The sequence below is a fragment of the Crocodylus porosus genome, unplaced genomic scaffold, assembly GCF_001723895.1.
Source record: "Crocodylus porosus isolate Cpor-Errol unplaced genomic scaffold, CroPor_comp1, whole genome shotgun sequence".
Classification (NCBI taxonomy): Eukaryota; Metazoa; Chordata; order Crocodylia; family Crocodylidae; genus Crocodylus; species Crocodylus porosus.
The window spans coordinates 11,380,959-11,395,327 of NW_017728918.1; the positions used below are offsets into that span (position 1 = coordinate 11,380,959).

The 14,369-nt window shown below is 62.0% G+C and overlaps 1 protein-coding gene across 2 annotated transcripts in view; it reads right to left on the reverse strand.

The window, feature by feature from the left end:
- CAD (carbamoyl-phosphate synthetase 2, aspartate transcarbamylase, and dihydroorotase) overlaps positions 1-14,363 on the reverse strand; it is a 21,578-nt gene extending 7,215 nt beyond the window's left edge. For both annotated transcript variants that reach the window (XM_019537281.1, XM_019537282.1), the window contains exons 1-26: positions 14,233-14,363; positions 12,831-12,960; positions 12,605-12,747; positions 12,184-12,325; positions 11,700-11,871; positions 11,133-11,318; positions 9,207-9,319; positions 8,681-8,823; positions 8,283-8,414; positions 7,954-8,187; positions 7,410-7,631; positions 7,092-7,280; positions 6,657-6,781; positions 5,347-5,480; positions 5,026-5,138; positions 4,691-4,938; positions 3,581-3,827; positions 3,391-3,489; positions 2,989-3,213; positions 2,494-2,676; positions 1,928-2,146; positions 1,639-1,806; positions 1,270-1,452; positions 1,079-1,183; positions 549-785; positions 296-377 (exon numbers count right to left, since the gene is read on the reverse strand). In XM_019537281.1, coding sequence (XP_019392826.1) covers positions 296-377; positions 549-785; positions 1,079-1,183; positions 1,270-1,452; positions 1,639-1,806; positions 1,928-2,146; positions 2,494-2,676; positions 2,989-3,213; positions 3,391-3,489; positions 3,581-3,827; positions 4,691-4,938; positions 5,026-5,138; positions 5,347-5,480; positions 6,657-6,781; positions 7,092-7,280; positions 7,410-7,631; positions 7,954-8,187; positions 8,283-8,414; positions 8,681-8,823; positions 9,207-9,319; positions 11,133-11,318; positions 11,700-11,871; positions 12,184-12,325; positions 12,605-12,747; positions 12,831-12,960; positions 14,233-14,358 — 4,300 coding nt within the window. In that variant the 5' untranslated portion in view covers positions 14,359-14,363. The remainder of the gene's footprint in view (positions 1-295; positions 378-548; positions 786-1,078; positions 1,184-1,269; positions 1,453-1,638; positions 1,807-1,927; positions 2,147-2,493; positions 2,677-2,988; positions 3,214-3,390; positions 3,490-3,580; positions 3,828-4,690; positions 4,939-5,025; positions 5,139-5,346; positions 5,481-6,656; positions 6,782-7,091; positions 7,281-7,409; positions 7,632-7,953; positions 8,188-8,282; positions 8,415-8,680; positions 8,824-9,206; positions 9,320-11,132; positions 11,319-11,699; positions 11,872-12,183; positions 12,326-12,604; positions 12,748-12,830; positions 12,961-14,232) is intronic.
- Between the last annotated feature and the right edge of the window lie 6 nt (positions 14,364-14,369).

Genomic DNA, 14,369 nt, shown 5'->3' on the forward strand with positions numbered 1-14,369 from the left:
ACCCCCAGATCCCTTTCCGCCTCCGTGCTGACAAGAGGGGAGTTCCCCAACCTGTAGGTATGGTGCCAGTTGTTCCTCCCGAGGTGCATCACCTTGCACTTGTCTGAGGCAGAGCCCTAGGTTTTGGGGAAAGCCAGTCGCAGAATGCCCAGGGCTCCTGGGGCCACAGCACCTCAGGGTGGGACAGGCACCAAGGCGCAATCCCTGGGGCCCCTGCACTCCAGCTCCTCAGCTGCCTCAGTCTAGTGACCTCTTCACCCCTCCCAGCCAGTCCCCCCAGCCCTCCCTGGCATACCTGGCAGGCGGATAAGCTTCTGGGAGGTCATGCAGTCCACATGGATCTTCAGTGGGGGGGCTGCCCCAATCTGGCCCAGTGCCTATGGGAGGCAGGGAATAGGTCAAGGATGGCAGGGCCCTGCTGACAGTACCAGACCCTTTTGCTCTCCTGCCCCACCCCTGCCTCCTCTGCCGCCCAGTGCCTCTGGGGCAGAGGCACTCTCCCAGGCCTGCAATTAGGATACTGAACCCAGCCCCACCCCTGTCCCTACCTCCACAAAGAGCTTGGTGCACTTGATGTCGATGATGAGAGGTACAGAGTAGTCAACAGCCAGGCGCCGTGTACGGTAGCCCTTGGTGACAAAGGAGGAGAGGCGGCGCCCACCCGAATTGCGCATGGACAGGTTGATGACCATCTCAAAGTGGTTCTCTGCCAAGTAGTCCAGGATGCTCTTGGTGCCTGTCTCACTGCCATCGGTCTCCTCAAAGTGCCAGTCCACAGCCATCACCTGCCCCGGGGAAGTGAGACCTGCTCCAGCCCCAGGCCCTGCAACGGGGACCCCCACCCTGCACCAGTGACACTGACATGGATCCAGGGGCCCTTGCCCCTGCACCAGTGACACCAACGAATACTCCCAAGTCCTGGACTTGGCAATGCCAACGGGGACCAGAGGGTTGTGCTCCAGAGGCAGGGCCAGGATACCCAGAAGCTGCAAGCTCAAAGTGCAGGCCCCACAACCCCGGGCAGAGGGAGGAGACAGGCAGAGAGCCCTGCCGTGGGCTGACTGCTGCCCGTTGCTACCTTGATGCCATGCTCGGTGTAGAAGTCGGCAGTGCCCAGGCTGGCATAGAGGTTGTAGCCCAGGCTCTCCAGTGTGCGCACCGTGGGCAGCAGCTCACTTTTGTTCTGCAACAGTCACCAGGGAGTCAGCGCCTGCTGCACCCCTGCCTCCACCCAGAGCCTGGCAGCCCCTGCCCTCACCATCCCCATACCTTGTAGCTGCCAATGGTGAGCAGGATGTTCTTCTTGGGGATGCGGAAGCCAGTGCTGAGCATGGCCTTCAGGTAGGCTTCGCAGCGGTTCTCCCCGAAGCAGGCCACCTCGCCCGTGCTCGTCATCTCCACGCCCAGCACCACGTCCGCACCCGCCAGCCGGGAGAACGAGAACTGTGGCACCTGGGCCAGGAGTGCAGTGTGACCACTGGGCACCAGAGTCAGCACTTAGCTCTTCCCCTGCCCTGGCCCAGGGCAGCAGCAGTGCACAGCCCCTTCCCACACCCAAGCCCCAGGCAGCACCAACACATGGCCCCTTCCCTGCCCTGACCCATGGCAAAACCAGCACTGACCCCTCCCTTGGCTCACCTTTACACCAACGATACCAGTACCGGTCATCAGCCCTACAGACTCCACCTCCTGGCCCATGATCACCTGCGTGGCCAGGGCCACCAGGTCCACACCCAGTGTCTTGGAGACGAAGGGGAAGGAGCGGGACACGCGCACGTTGCATTCGATCACCTTTAACTGGTCATCCTGCCGGGAGAGGCTGTGAGGTGCCTGGGGAAGTGGGGGGCCCTGCACCATGGCAGGCTGATCCCTTGTCCCTGGGGCCCTGTGCCCAGCCCCTGTCCAGGCCAGCTCCTCCCTGCAGTACCTTGGCGATGAGCTGCAGGTTGAAGGGCCCTGTGACCTGTAGCTCCTGCCCCACAGCGTGCACGATGGCTTTGATGCGCTCCAGCGTCTTGGGGGTGATGTCCTGGGGGGGTGTCACCAGGGTGGCATCGCCCGAGTGCACACCCGCGTTCTCCACGTGCTCTGAGATGGCAATGGCCACCACCACCCCATCACAGGCCACGGCATCCACATCAATCTCCTGCCAGCGGGAGCTGCCGTCAGCAGGGATGGGGCAGCCTGGACCAGAAACCCCACAAACAAATCCCTCAACCCAGCACAGCCACCCCCAGTCTGTCCCACAGCCCAAGAACGGAGGGGGTGGGAAAGGCTCTGGGGTGGCTGGCAGGTGAGGCGGTCAGAGGTCTGCAATCTTGGGCAGGAGCGTGATGGGCCCAGGTGGGAGATCAGAGCTGTGCTGCCATGCGGGGGTGGCATGGAGGCAGCAGCAAAGCTCTGCAATTGGCTCTCAGTGATGTCATGTGCCCCAGGCCACCCCCCTTGGCAAGCAGGAGTGGGTGCCCACGGCAGGCAGGACAGCCCCCTGACCTTGGCCTCCTGGATGAACTTGGAGATAACCACGGGCTGCTCTTTGGACACGGCCACGGCGTTGCACAGGAACTTCTCCAGATCGCTGTCTGAGTAGGCCACGTTCATGGCGGCACCGCTTAGCACGTAGGAGGGGCGCACCACGCACGGGTACCCCACCTTGCAGCAGAACTGCTTGGCCGACTGCAGGCACGGCTGGCATCAGGCAGGCGCAGAGCCACCCACCACTGGCCTCCCCCTCCCAGATCTAACCCCAACCCACTCCACCACCCCCAGACTCCTGCCTCTTTGCCCAGCCCAGCCAGGACCCAGGCACTCCCTGGTCTCCCTCCCACAACAATCACAGCCCCAAACCTGATAGCCCACTCCCCAGTCTCCCTTTCCCCTGCCCAGCCCAACTCAGACAGGACATACTCGCCTGCCCAGCCCCCCACCTAAACCAGCAGATGCCCGGGCTGCCCCACCCCAGCACTGCCAGCCCCAACCCACTCTTACCTCCATGTCAGAGAGCTCCTTCCACAGGGGCTGGCTGATGCCAATGGTGTCTAGCAGGCGGGAGAACTTGAAGCGGTTCTCGGCAGAGTCAATGGCCTCAGGAGAGGTGCCCAGGATGCGGCACTGCTGCCGATGCAGCGCCATGGCGATGTTGTTGGGCAGCTGCCCCCCCATGGACAGGATTACGCCTTCGGGGCTCTCCAGCTCATAGATGTCCATCACTACCTGTGGGGCAGGAGCAGAGCGGGGCACGCACTTGGGGATGGGCACCAGCTAGCAGAGCAGGACCAGGCTCGGGTACCATAGGCTCCCGTGGCAACCTATGCTCTCTCCACCAACCTCTGACAGCCCCCCCTGGATCAATGCCCCAGGCTCCTCTCCCCTGCAGCCACTTGGCCTCACCTCAAAGGACATCTCATCGAAGTAGAGCCGGTCACACATGTCATAGTCAGTGCTCACTGTCTCGGGGTTGTAGTTCACCATGATGGTCTTGAAGCCCATCTGCAGGAGACATCAAGTGCGGGGTGGGGGTTGCAGCAGGGCCCAGGCCAGGATCCCAGAGCCCTCCTGGCCTGAACCCCTGGGCACGGACCTTGCGCAGCTCCTGGATGCAGCCAACAGCGCACCAGTCAAACTCAACACTGCTGCCGATGCGATAGACACCGGAGCCGATGACCATGACATGGGGCTCGCGGAAGGGCAGGTCATGCTCACGGCCATTGTAGGTCAGGTACAAGTAGTTGGTCTGTGCCGGCCACTCAGCCGCCACCGTGTCAATCTGCTTCACCACAGGCAGGATCTTCAGGTCCTGCCGCATCTTCCGCACAGCCAGCTCTGTGCTGGGGAGAGAGAGGGGGAGGGCTGAGCCAGGGCAGGGGCTGCTTGTACAACCCCAGGGCACCTGGCCATCGCTGGGCTGCAGGAAGCTGCTCGCTCCACCCCCTGCCCTCCTGCCCCCAGTTCACAGGGTGTCAGAGAAAAACCAGCTGCAGGAAACAGGAAGTCCATTTTGTTAAGATGCCCTGTGTCATTCCCCAAATGGGGCATGACGGCCAGAGACAAAACCACCCTGTCACCAAGGTAACATACGTCCCAGACATCCTGCTGCTCGTAATGGCAGCATGCTCCACGGGCCTGACAGCCATGCACACAGCCTCCCCCGGAACCTCCTCCACCCTCTTGGCCAGGGCCGCACTAGGGGTTGTGCATCTCTGGTCATGGAGGGGATGGGGCACTTCTGCAGGAACAGGGCTCACAGCCTCTGGTCCAAGCCCGCAGCTCATGTGACCCCAGTCTGGGAACAATCCTTGGCCAAGCTGTGAACTTTCCAGTGCCTGTTACACATCAAGCTTTGCTGGCTCATGGAAGCGGCACTGCCGCAGTCCATGAACAGCCCCATGGTCCAGCACCTGCAATGTGGCAAGTAAAGGACTAACCAGGCACTCGTATCCCCAGTGCACAGGGCCCTACCCCTCACTGCAGGTAACCTCAGAGGAGGGAGAGAACTTCAGAGGCGGAAAAGGTTGCCATCATCTCCAAATCCACTCACCAACAGGGAATACCAATGAATACCAGCAAATACCAATAGGGCTACAGCTCCACCTATCTATTTTACTATGTTCTCTCTCTAACACCTGCCCGCTGCCCCACCCTCAGCCCTAGGTGGATACAGGCCTGCTGTGGCCTCAAACTGCCAGATCACCTGAGCACAGCAAGTGCCACCTGCTTGTCAGAGAAGCCCAGCTGTTTGGCCTTCTGCAGCACGGAAGGTGGCATGGGGCTGCCCTGGCGGTAGGACTCCAGCAGCAGCGCATGGTCTGTGATGTTCTTCATCTTGTGCAGGAACCACCGGTCGATCCGTGTCAGCTCGTACAGGCGCTCAATGCTGTAGCCAGCGCGCAGAGCGGCTGCCAGCACGAAGATCCGCTTGTCTGTTGGTGTCGCCAGCTCCTGTTGGGGGAATGGAGGGGGTGACCTGGGCCCTGGCAGGATCCACCAGGCAGCCCCAGGTGCCCACCACCCCTGGTCGGCACTCACCATGTCTGAGGCCGGCTTTACAGTGTGGTCAAAGCCCACGCAGTTCTCATCCACCATGCGCAGTGCCTTCTGGAAGGCCTCCTCGAAGTTACGCCCGATGGCCATAACCTCTCCTGCATGGGGGGAGCAGCGGTGTCAGCAGCCACTGGGGTTAGGGGCAGGGCCGCATGTGAACCTGGTGCAGCCAGTGGGGAGGAGTGGGGGGGCATGCTGGGCAGAACCACAGGGCAGCGGAGGGGGGAAGGCACCAGGCCATGAGGGAGCCTGGGTGTTGTGGGAAGAGGGGGCTGGGCTGGGCTGCTGGGCCAAGGGGTTGCTCACCAACACTCTTCATGGAGCTGCCAATCTTGGTGCTGACACGCAGGAACTTGCTGAGGTCCCAGCGTGGGATCTTTACCACGCAGTAGTCCAGGCTAGGCTCAAAGTTGGCCGTGGTGGAGTTGGTGACTGAGTTTCTGCCAGAATTGGAGCGTCAGCACCCAGCCCTGGGCTCAGCTGCAGGGTGGTGGGGTGAGACCTGAGCCTGCAGAGGGGGGCTACAGAGGTGGGACTGGGCAGGGGAAGGAGGGAGGCAGGAAGCATCTCCCAGGGGAGGCTGGGAGCTCATCAGGCTGTTCTGCTCAGGGAGAGGTTGGCGGGGCAGAGCACACTGCAGTGCAGAGGACTCTGGAAGCCAGGCTGGCCAAAGCCAGGGGGTTAGAGCACCAGGGTCTGAGGGGCTGAACCCTCCAACCACCAGGTGTTCTCCCTCCCTGGGTCCAGCACTCCAGAATGCTGCCAGAACTGCCATGAGGGCCCAGACATTGGACCCTTCCCATCCACACCCCACCTTCCCCCAGGTTGTGGCGGGGTAACAGCAGGCCCCAGAGCCCGGCAGCCATGGAGTAGAAGCAGTCCGGCTGGTAGGGCTCTCTGGAGGTCACAGCTAACTCTGCCCCCACTCTGAGCAGGATCAGCCTCATCCAAACCATCCCAGACATGTCCTTGCCTGACCTGTTGCTGATGTCACACAAGTCAATTTTGTCACACAGTCAGGTGCCCCAACAAGACACTGACAGCCCCTGGCCCTACCCCAGGTGCAGCTGGGGGACAAGGGCTGGTGGTACCCTGCTGTTGCCAAAGGCATAAATGCACAGAGATCCCAGGCTGGGCCATGCCACCACTACAGAAGGCGGCAAATCCTCCCCAGTCCATACTGATCTGACCGGGGGGGAAATCCCTTCCTGCCCCCAGTGCAACGTTGGTCTGATCCCTAGCTGGGGGCAAGACCCTCTAGCCAAGACCCTACAAGGTTGGTGCCAGGAGCAGTGGCACAGCCCTGTCCTCCTCCCCAGCCTGGGATGCATCCAGCACACAGCACCTCTGGGGGAGGTGAGAAAATCCCCTGACGCAGAGCAGCAAGAGGGGAAACAATTCCTTCTCAGCTCCATGCAGCAAGCAGCAAAGTCCAGAACCCCAGGATACGCCAGACACCTCTACTCTGCCCTTCAGTCTGGGGGAAGCAGGCAGAGCCCTCATCGCCCCCTCTTCCCAACAGACAGGACTCCCCTATCTTTGTCCCCCCGACCCTCGAGGCCTGCTGCAGTGCCAAGCAGGTCCAGCACCCCCACCCCTGCGCACGAGGCTGTTACCTGAGGACAGGCAGGGGGATGCCCAACGCCAACTTGGCTGCCACATAGGCCAGGGGGTAGCCAGTCGCCTTGCTGGCCAGGGCCGAGCTGCGGGAGAGCCGGGCGTTCACCTCGATGATGTAGTACTGAGGGGGCAGCAGGACCAGCATGAGGACTGCACCACAGTTGTAAAGCAATACCTCCAGCCCCACTCCGCAGGGCCCCCTCACAGCAAAGCGCAGGGTGCGCAGTGCCCAGCTCTAAGGGGGCCCAGGGGTGGAGACCTGCCCCCTCTCCCTGGTCCACAAGCAGGCTACTATTGCGGGGTGCAGGGCACTTGGCAGGCATGGGATGGCACCAGGACACGTTCTTGTACCACAGACTGCCACCTGGAGCACAGCACACTGTGGCTGCAGGGCACCACAGGGTAAGGGACGCTGTCCCACCAGTCCTCACCTGCTCAGACTCAGGGTTCAGTGCATACTGGATGTTGCACTCGCCCACGATGCCCAGGTGCTGCACCACCTTGATGGCTGTGTGCCGAAGCATGTTGTACTCCCGGTCGTTCAGCGTCTGGCTGGGTGCCACCACGATCGACTCGCCTGTGTGGATGCCCAGAGGGTCCAGGTTCTCCATGTTGCAGACCTGTGGGGATGGGTGAAGACAAGGATCTGTCACCGTGCGGTGGGGCCCTGTCCTCCTGCACTCAGCTCCCACCGAGACCATGAGCAGAGAGAAGGTCCTCTCCCAATCCTGGCCCCGGCCCTGACTCACGGTGACACAGTTGTTGTAGGCATCACGCACGACCTCATACTCTATCTCCTTCCAACCCTGCAGGGACTTGTCCACCAGCACCTGGGACGTGTGGGTGAAGGCCTGGCTCACCAGTGCCGTCAGCTCCTCCCTGCTGCTGGCGAAGCCGGAGCCCAGGCCCCCCAGCGCATAGGCTGAGCGCACCAGCACAGGGTAGCCCAGCCGCTCAGCCGCTGCCTGGGCCTGTGGGACAAGAGCAGAGTCAGTGCAGACGATGGGGTAGAGGTAGGGGCACAGGTAGGGTACGCAGGGGGAGACAGTGCTATGAACACAGGGGACACTGTAAGGCCACTGGTTTTAGGGGCCCAGGCAGATTCCCCTCATGCGACCAGCAGGATGGACCAGGTGCCAATGCCCCAGCACAGGGAACACAGGATCCGAGGCCTATGCTGGAAGCCCCCCGCCCAGCATGAGATGCCAGCCTGGGATGCTGGCACAACCCCCAGGGCCCTGGCCAAGGACATCAGGACACTGAGCCCCAACAACCTCCTGCTCTTCCCCACACCTGCTCCAGGGAAAATGCAGCCTCACTGGGCGCCACGTGCTCATTGATCTCCTCCATCTTCTCCACAAAGACCTTGCGGTCCTCCGTCATCTCAATGGAGGCCACAGGCGTGCCAAGCACCCGCACACAGTATCGCTCCAGCACACCGCCCTTGGTAAGCTCCACCCCGCAGTTCAGGGCCGTCTGGCCCCCGAAGGTAAGCAGGATCCCATCTGGCCGCTCATTCTTGATCACCTGGCACCAAAATGGCAGTGAGACAGGAGCTTCCTGCTGGCAGGGCCCCTGCCCCCTCCCCCTGCCCCAGGCCCAGTGCTGCCCATGGGACTCACCTGGGTGACATAGTCTGGGGTGATTGGCAGGAAGTAGACCTTATCAGCTAGGCCCTTGGAGGTCTGCACTGTAGCGATGTTGGGGTTGATCAGTACTGTCTGGATGTTCTCTTCTTTCAGGGCTTTGATGGCCTGTCAGAGAGTCAGGGGGGCCTGATGACAGCCAAGAATCTTTCTGCACCCCCTTGCCATCATACCAACTGTCCCACATCCCTGGACCCCTGCTATCACAGGGACCCCCAACCCCACCATCATAGAGTCCCCAGCTGTGTCCTGCTACCGCGTTACCCCATGTCCCCACAACATTTCCCCTTCGCATGACGACTCCACCTCCTGTCCCTGAAGGCCACTGAACACTGTCTTCCCAACACCTGCCTTCCCCGAGCTGTAGGGCTCACCTGCGAGCCAGAGTAGTCGAACTCCCCAGCCTGGCCAATGGAGAGACCCCCCGAGCCCAGGATCAACACCTTGCGTGGCCGGGCTGAGTTGCCACCTGCCGGGGGCTTGCTGTACATCAGCCACTGCCGCAGACGTTCCCGCACTGCAGAGAGCGTAGCCCAGTACTCATTACTCAGCACTCACAGCAGGGCCCCCACTGGGACACCCCTCTACCCCACTGGGACACATCCAGGCAGGACCACGAGCTAAGTGGCTGCCGTGCCCAAAAGAGCTGAGAGAGGGTGCCCAGCATCAGGAGCCCCCCCCCGAGGCAGCAGCACAGCCCAGGTCCCTTCGCTTGGGACATGGCCCTCCCCAGGCCACACATGCTGCCACAGCCACGGCCCAGAGGCGTCTTCTTCCAGGGCAAGGCCCATGTGCCAGGCCCTGCACCAAGCGCTCAGCGATGAGGGGCCCCAACAGGCCACATCTGCACCCACAGCTTCCCAGACCAACCCCCCACCTCCTCCTGGCCCAGGATCCCACCTGTCTTGGGGCTTGGGCTCCCAGCACGCAGATCTCGCACTGTGTCCAGGAAGATGTCAAAGAGGCCCTCAAGGTCGCTGGGGCCTGCCCGGTGCTCGGGGTGGAACTGAACACTGTCATGGGACAGGCAGCTGGCTCAGACGCGCCCTCCTGCCCAGCCTGCCCACAGCGGTACCTTTGCCAGGCCAACCCCATTGCCATGACAGCACTGGGCCAGTTAGACAACCCCTCCCCCACCACCGCAGGCCCATGCCAGCATCCCACAGCACCGTGGTGCCTGGATCAGGCCAAACCCATCACCATGACGACTAGGCCTGTGCGAGTCGACAGCGATTCAATCTGGCTTTGGATCTGGCCACTTCAGACGGCCGCGATCTGACCCGGAGCTCCAGACCCGGTTTCCACCTCGATCCGGCTCTGAAGCTTCGGAGCCGCCTCGGAGATCCAGCCATAGGGTATAATGGGGAATCAATGAAATATCTATAACTTTGGGGTTTTTTCTGTCCAATTTGGATGAAACTTGCAGGGATCGTAGCCACTGATGAGAGCATGAAACCTGCCAAGTTTCAAGAAGATTGGTGCAGGGGTTTGGGGGGAACTGTACCCCAAATTCTTGAAAGCTAAACTCATGTCACGGCTGGGTGTTACAACACAGGGGGGGTCAAAACTGCAGGGCTGGTAGCTGTTACTGAAGCCACAAAGCCTGCCAACTTTCAAGGAGATGGGTACAGGGATTGGGGGGGACCTGCACCTCAAGCTGCTGACATGCAAAACTTGTGCCATGGGTGACACTGAGTGTGCTAGGGCGCAGCAGGGTGACAGGTGCAGGGGTGGTGGCCCCTGCTGTGACGCTGCCAGCTGTCAAGGAGATGGGTGCGGGGGGGTCTGGGGCCCTGCACCCCTAGCTACTGACAAAACTGGTGCCAAGACTGTTTCCGTCTTGGGGCAGTTGATTGTCTGTATTGAGTCTTTCCTCTCCTTAGCCTGGTTTTGTAGGTGCTAACTGATGCTCCTTAAGTCGTTATGCAGTAGCTAGGTCCTGTGTATTGAGCTGGGCCCCGAGTCCATGGTCCCTGAGTGAATCATGATGGATTGATTGGTAACTGGGAACACAGCAGCTTAGCAGCCAGGCCTGCAGCCTCTCTCCCCTCCCACCCCAAGACAGACACAATCAGTCCCACAAGCGCCCATGGCACGAGTTTTGCTTGTCCGCAGCTTGAGGGACAGTTCCCCCCAAATGCCTGCACCGATCTTGCGCCTTGTGGCCTCAGTAAGAGCTACCACCCCTGCAGTTTTCACCCCGCTAGGTTGTAACGCCTAGACGTGACATGGGTTTTGCTTTCAAGAATTTGGGGTGCCGTTCCCCGCAAGCCCCTGCACCAATCTTCTTAAAACTTGGCAGACTTCATCCTCTCTGCAGAGTCTGCCACCCCATCCAAATAGGACAAAAAACAACAAAATTATAGATATTTTATTGTTTCCCCATTATACCCTATGGCCGGATCTCTGAGGCGGCTCCCATCCGCTTTGGGAAGCTGAACGAGGCAGCACTTTGACCTGGAAGTGCTGCTTCGGCCCCCGAAGCATCCGAAGCTTCTCCGGATCCGAAGCTTTGTCCGAAGCTTCGCACAGCCCTAATGACAACACTGGGCCAAGTTCCCTGCCTGACCTCCCCACAGCACCACCAGTCCGACACATCACCACGACACGCACTGTCCAGCCTGGCCCAGCCCAGCACCCACCAAGGTGCCAGGCCAGGATGGACTAGACACATACTGCCACCTGCCATGCCACACCTGGGGCCCTCCACGTTGCACCCAAGCACGAATGCAAAAGGGAAGGGCCACCCCAGCACTGCCCGACCCCCCTGGAGTGTCAGGGTGGCAGCCGGCCCTCAGCCCATTCCCACCCCCTCGGTCTACCCACCTGAAGAAGGGCTTGGTGTTGTGCACAATGCCCTCATTGGAGCGGTCGTTGGCATTAGTGAAGAGTGGGGCCCAACCAGCAGGCAGGCTGCCTGGCTCCACTGCAAAGCCATGGTTTTGTGAGGTAATGAAGCAGCGCTTTGAGTCCTCATGGATGCACGGCTGGTTGTGCCCACGGTTCCCGTACCTGCAGGATATGGCGGGGGCAGGTCAAACGACACATCTTGCAGAGCCCATGGCTAAGGAGGGTGGGGGCACACTGGCCAAACCCACCCCAGGCAGGGGCCTTCCTGCAGCACCAGTGGGCATGAGAGGCAGGCAGCTGGTTAGGGGTGCAGGAAGGAAATTTCCCCTCTCTAGGCCCATGGGAGACCCAGGCAACCTCATGGACTGGGCTGAGGGGTTGTGGGGGACATGGGAAGAGGGGGTCCATGCCACCACTCAGGGCCACTCCCATGGGCACAGACCCAGCTGGGGCAAAGTCCTCAGCCCCCCACAGCCCTGTGCCAGGAGCTGGGAACCCAGCCCAACTGCCCCTGTGGCTGGGGCTTCCTTCCCCCACACTCACTTCATCTTGTAGGTCTTGGCGCCAACGGCCAGTGAGAGAAGCTGGTGCCCCAGGCAAATGCCAAAGACAGGCTTGGGCTGGGGTGCAGCCAGCACATGGCGCAGGCCAGCGATAGTCTCCTGGCAGCACTGTGGGTCTCCTGGGCCATTGCTGATGAATAGCCCATCAAACTCTGTGGGGCAAGGGTTAAGGTTAAGGGACAGGGATGGTCAGAGCAGGCACTGGCCCTGCCCTGCCCAGCTCCCCTTCCCCCTCTCCCAGCACTAATGGCTGAGAGGATTTGTCACTGGGTTCAGCACTGTTTGGGGTGATGCACCATGGCTCCAAGCTCCAGGTGTCCCCTGTCCCTCAACCCACCCTAGCAAGCTCCAGGCCCCCTGCTCTCATGCGCACGCAGCTGGCTCCATCGGCACCTGGCCCTCATACCCACACTCAGCCTTACCAGTGACTGCCCCCGGCCCAGCCGAACAGGGCCCACACGCACCTGCACTGTCCAGGGGGTGGTCCCAGGGCACCACGGTCACGGCTGCTCCACGCTGGCACAGGCATCGCACCTGGTTGTACTTCAAGCCACAGTCCACAGCCATGATCTGGACTGAGCCACTGGGGTTGAACACTCGGGGCTCCTGTGGGGTTCGAGGGTCAGAGTCCAGCAGCCACATGGCCACCAGGCCAGGTGCAAGCCCCTGCTGACCCAGGAGCATGGGCCCCAGCCTGAAGCTGACAGCACTTCCTGGGGCCAGTGGGGAAGAGGGCACAGGCAGAGACCCCCAAGACCAGCAGGGCTGGAGGGGAGTGGGGAAACAACCTAGTGCCCAGGATGCTTCCGTCACCCATGTGGTCAGCACTGCCCTGTCCTCCCCATGGCCCCCACCCCCTCCACAGGGCAGAGGGCCTGGCCATACCTTCAGGGAGACCTCGCGCACCAGGTGCTGTGTGTTGGGGTCTTCAAAGGGCAGGCTCTTCTCGGGGGTCCCATCTGGCACCAGCTTTCCCAGCAGTGTCCCCTTCTCCCGGATTCGCTTTGTCAGCGCACGGGTGTCCACCCCTGGGAGCGATGGGCATTAGCACCAGAGCCCCCTGCACGCCCCTCGCCCGCCCCGCCCCACCCCACACCCTGCCCAGGCCCACCTTCCAGGCCGGGGATGTTCTGCTCCTTCAGCCACTGGTCCAGGGAGAGGGCCGCGCTCCAGTGGCTGCAAACCTGGGAGCACTCGCCCACAATGAGTGCTGCAACATGGATCTTGCTGGACTCGAACCACTGTGTGCAGAGGTGGGGTGAGCAAGGTGGGGAGCAGGGCCTGGGGGAGCAGGGAGCTGCCCTGAGGCACAAGGCTGCAGGACTGTGTGTGTCCCATTCTCGGGGTGCAGCAGACACTGTGGCCTGGCCCTCTTCCATACGGAGCCCAGGAAGGGACTGTGGTACCCCAGAGGGGCACACTCAGGCCTTCCTACTGCCCACAATCAGCCAAGGCCCTTGGAGAGGGCAGAAGTCCTGGTGGTGGCAGCCCTGGGTGCACCAGTGTGTAACATGCCACCAGCACGAAGAGGACAGGTGTGACCCAGGACACACCAGTGAGGGGCTAGGAACCTGTCGGGCCCAGGCCAGGGAGGTCACAGCAAAGGAGCACGCATTTGCTGTAGGGGGAACAAGCTAAGCCGAAGGACGGGGCTGGCACAGGGGCAAGGGGGACATATGACCAGGAACACCCCCAAGGCCGGACGGGAGCAGAGGACCTAGAGCAGGGTGGAGGGATTAGGCCAGCCGCCCCGCAGGGCCACAGTCAGGACAGAGCTGGATCCATGTGAGGGGGGCGACAGGGCACCTGCCCGCGATAGCAAGGCTGGACTCTGACCCTGGGACTCCTTACTGGCAAATGCCCTGCAGTGATGAGGGACCGGACACAGGCCCTGAGACGCTTCTGGGGAGCGAGACACGCCCGGCCCAGCCACTCAGGGAGGACAGGCTGGAACTCCTCCTGGCAGCCCCGCGGGCCCTTACAGCCCCCCACAGCCAGTTTGTGCAGGCCTGCAAGAGGCTGCACGGGCATGGGCTCCCTGCTGACCCATTGCAGAGCTGTGCTGATGCAAAGCTCCAGGGGAGCCAGCAGTCCCAGCACATGCTGGCTCCTGGGCGGCGATGCTAACGCAGCCAGACAGGTGGCATGGCCGGTATGTGGCTGCCCGGGGCTGCAGATTCAAAGCTGGCTCCCTTAGGGGAGAGGCACTGCCTGGCACCATGGGGCAAGGCAGCGCTCGCAGCACAGCAGAGGGGCCCTGCCCTGGCCTGTGCCGGAACGGCAACCCTGCCAGCCAGCCCCAGCACGCAGCGTCTTTCCCCAGCGGCTGCAGGCCCATCTGTGCCCCTCCGGCCAGCCCCAGAGGACAGCCTTGCCATGCTGGACAGTTGCCAGGGCCCATAGGAGTCTGGGTTGCTCCGGCCAAATTCACAGCAGAGCTGATGCCAACCTGCCGCTGGCTGCCAGCAGCCCGGGCCTGCCTGGCTGGCTGTGTGGCCCCCGCCGGCACTCACCCGGCTGAGGCCGTGCGGGTCGGGCTCATCCTGCGGGACGCCGTAGTTGCCCACGAGGGGGTAGGTCAGCACCAGGACCTGGGACTTGTAGGAGGGATCGGTCAGGGCCTCGGGGTAGCCCACCATGCCGGTCTGGA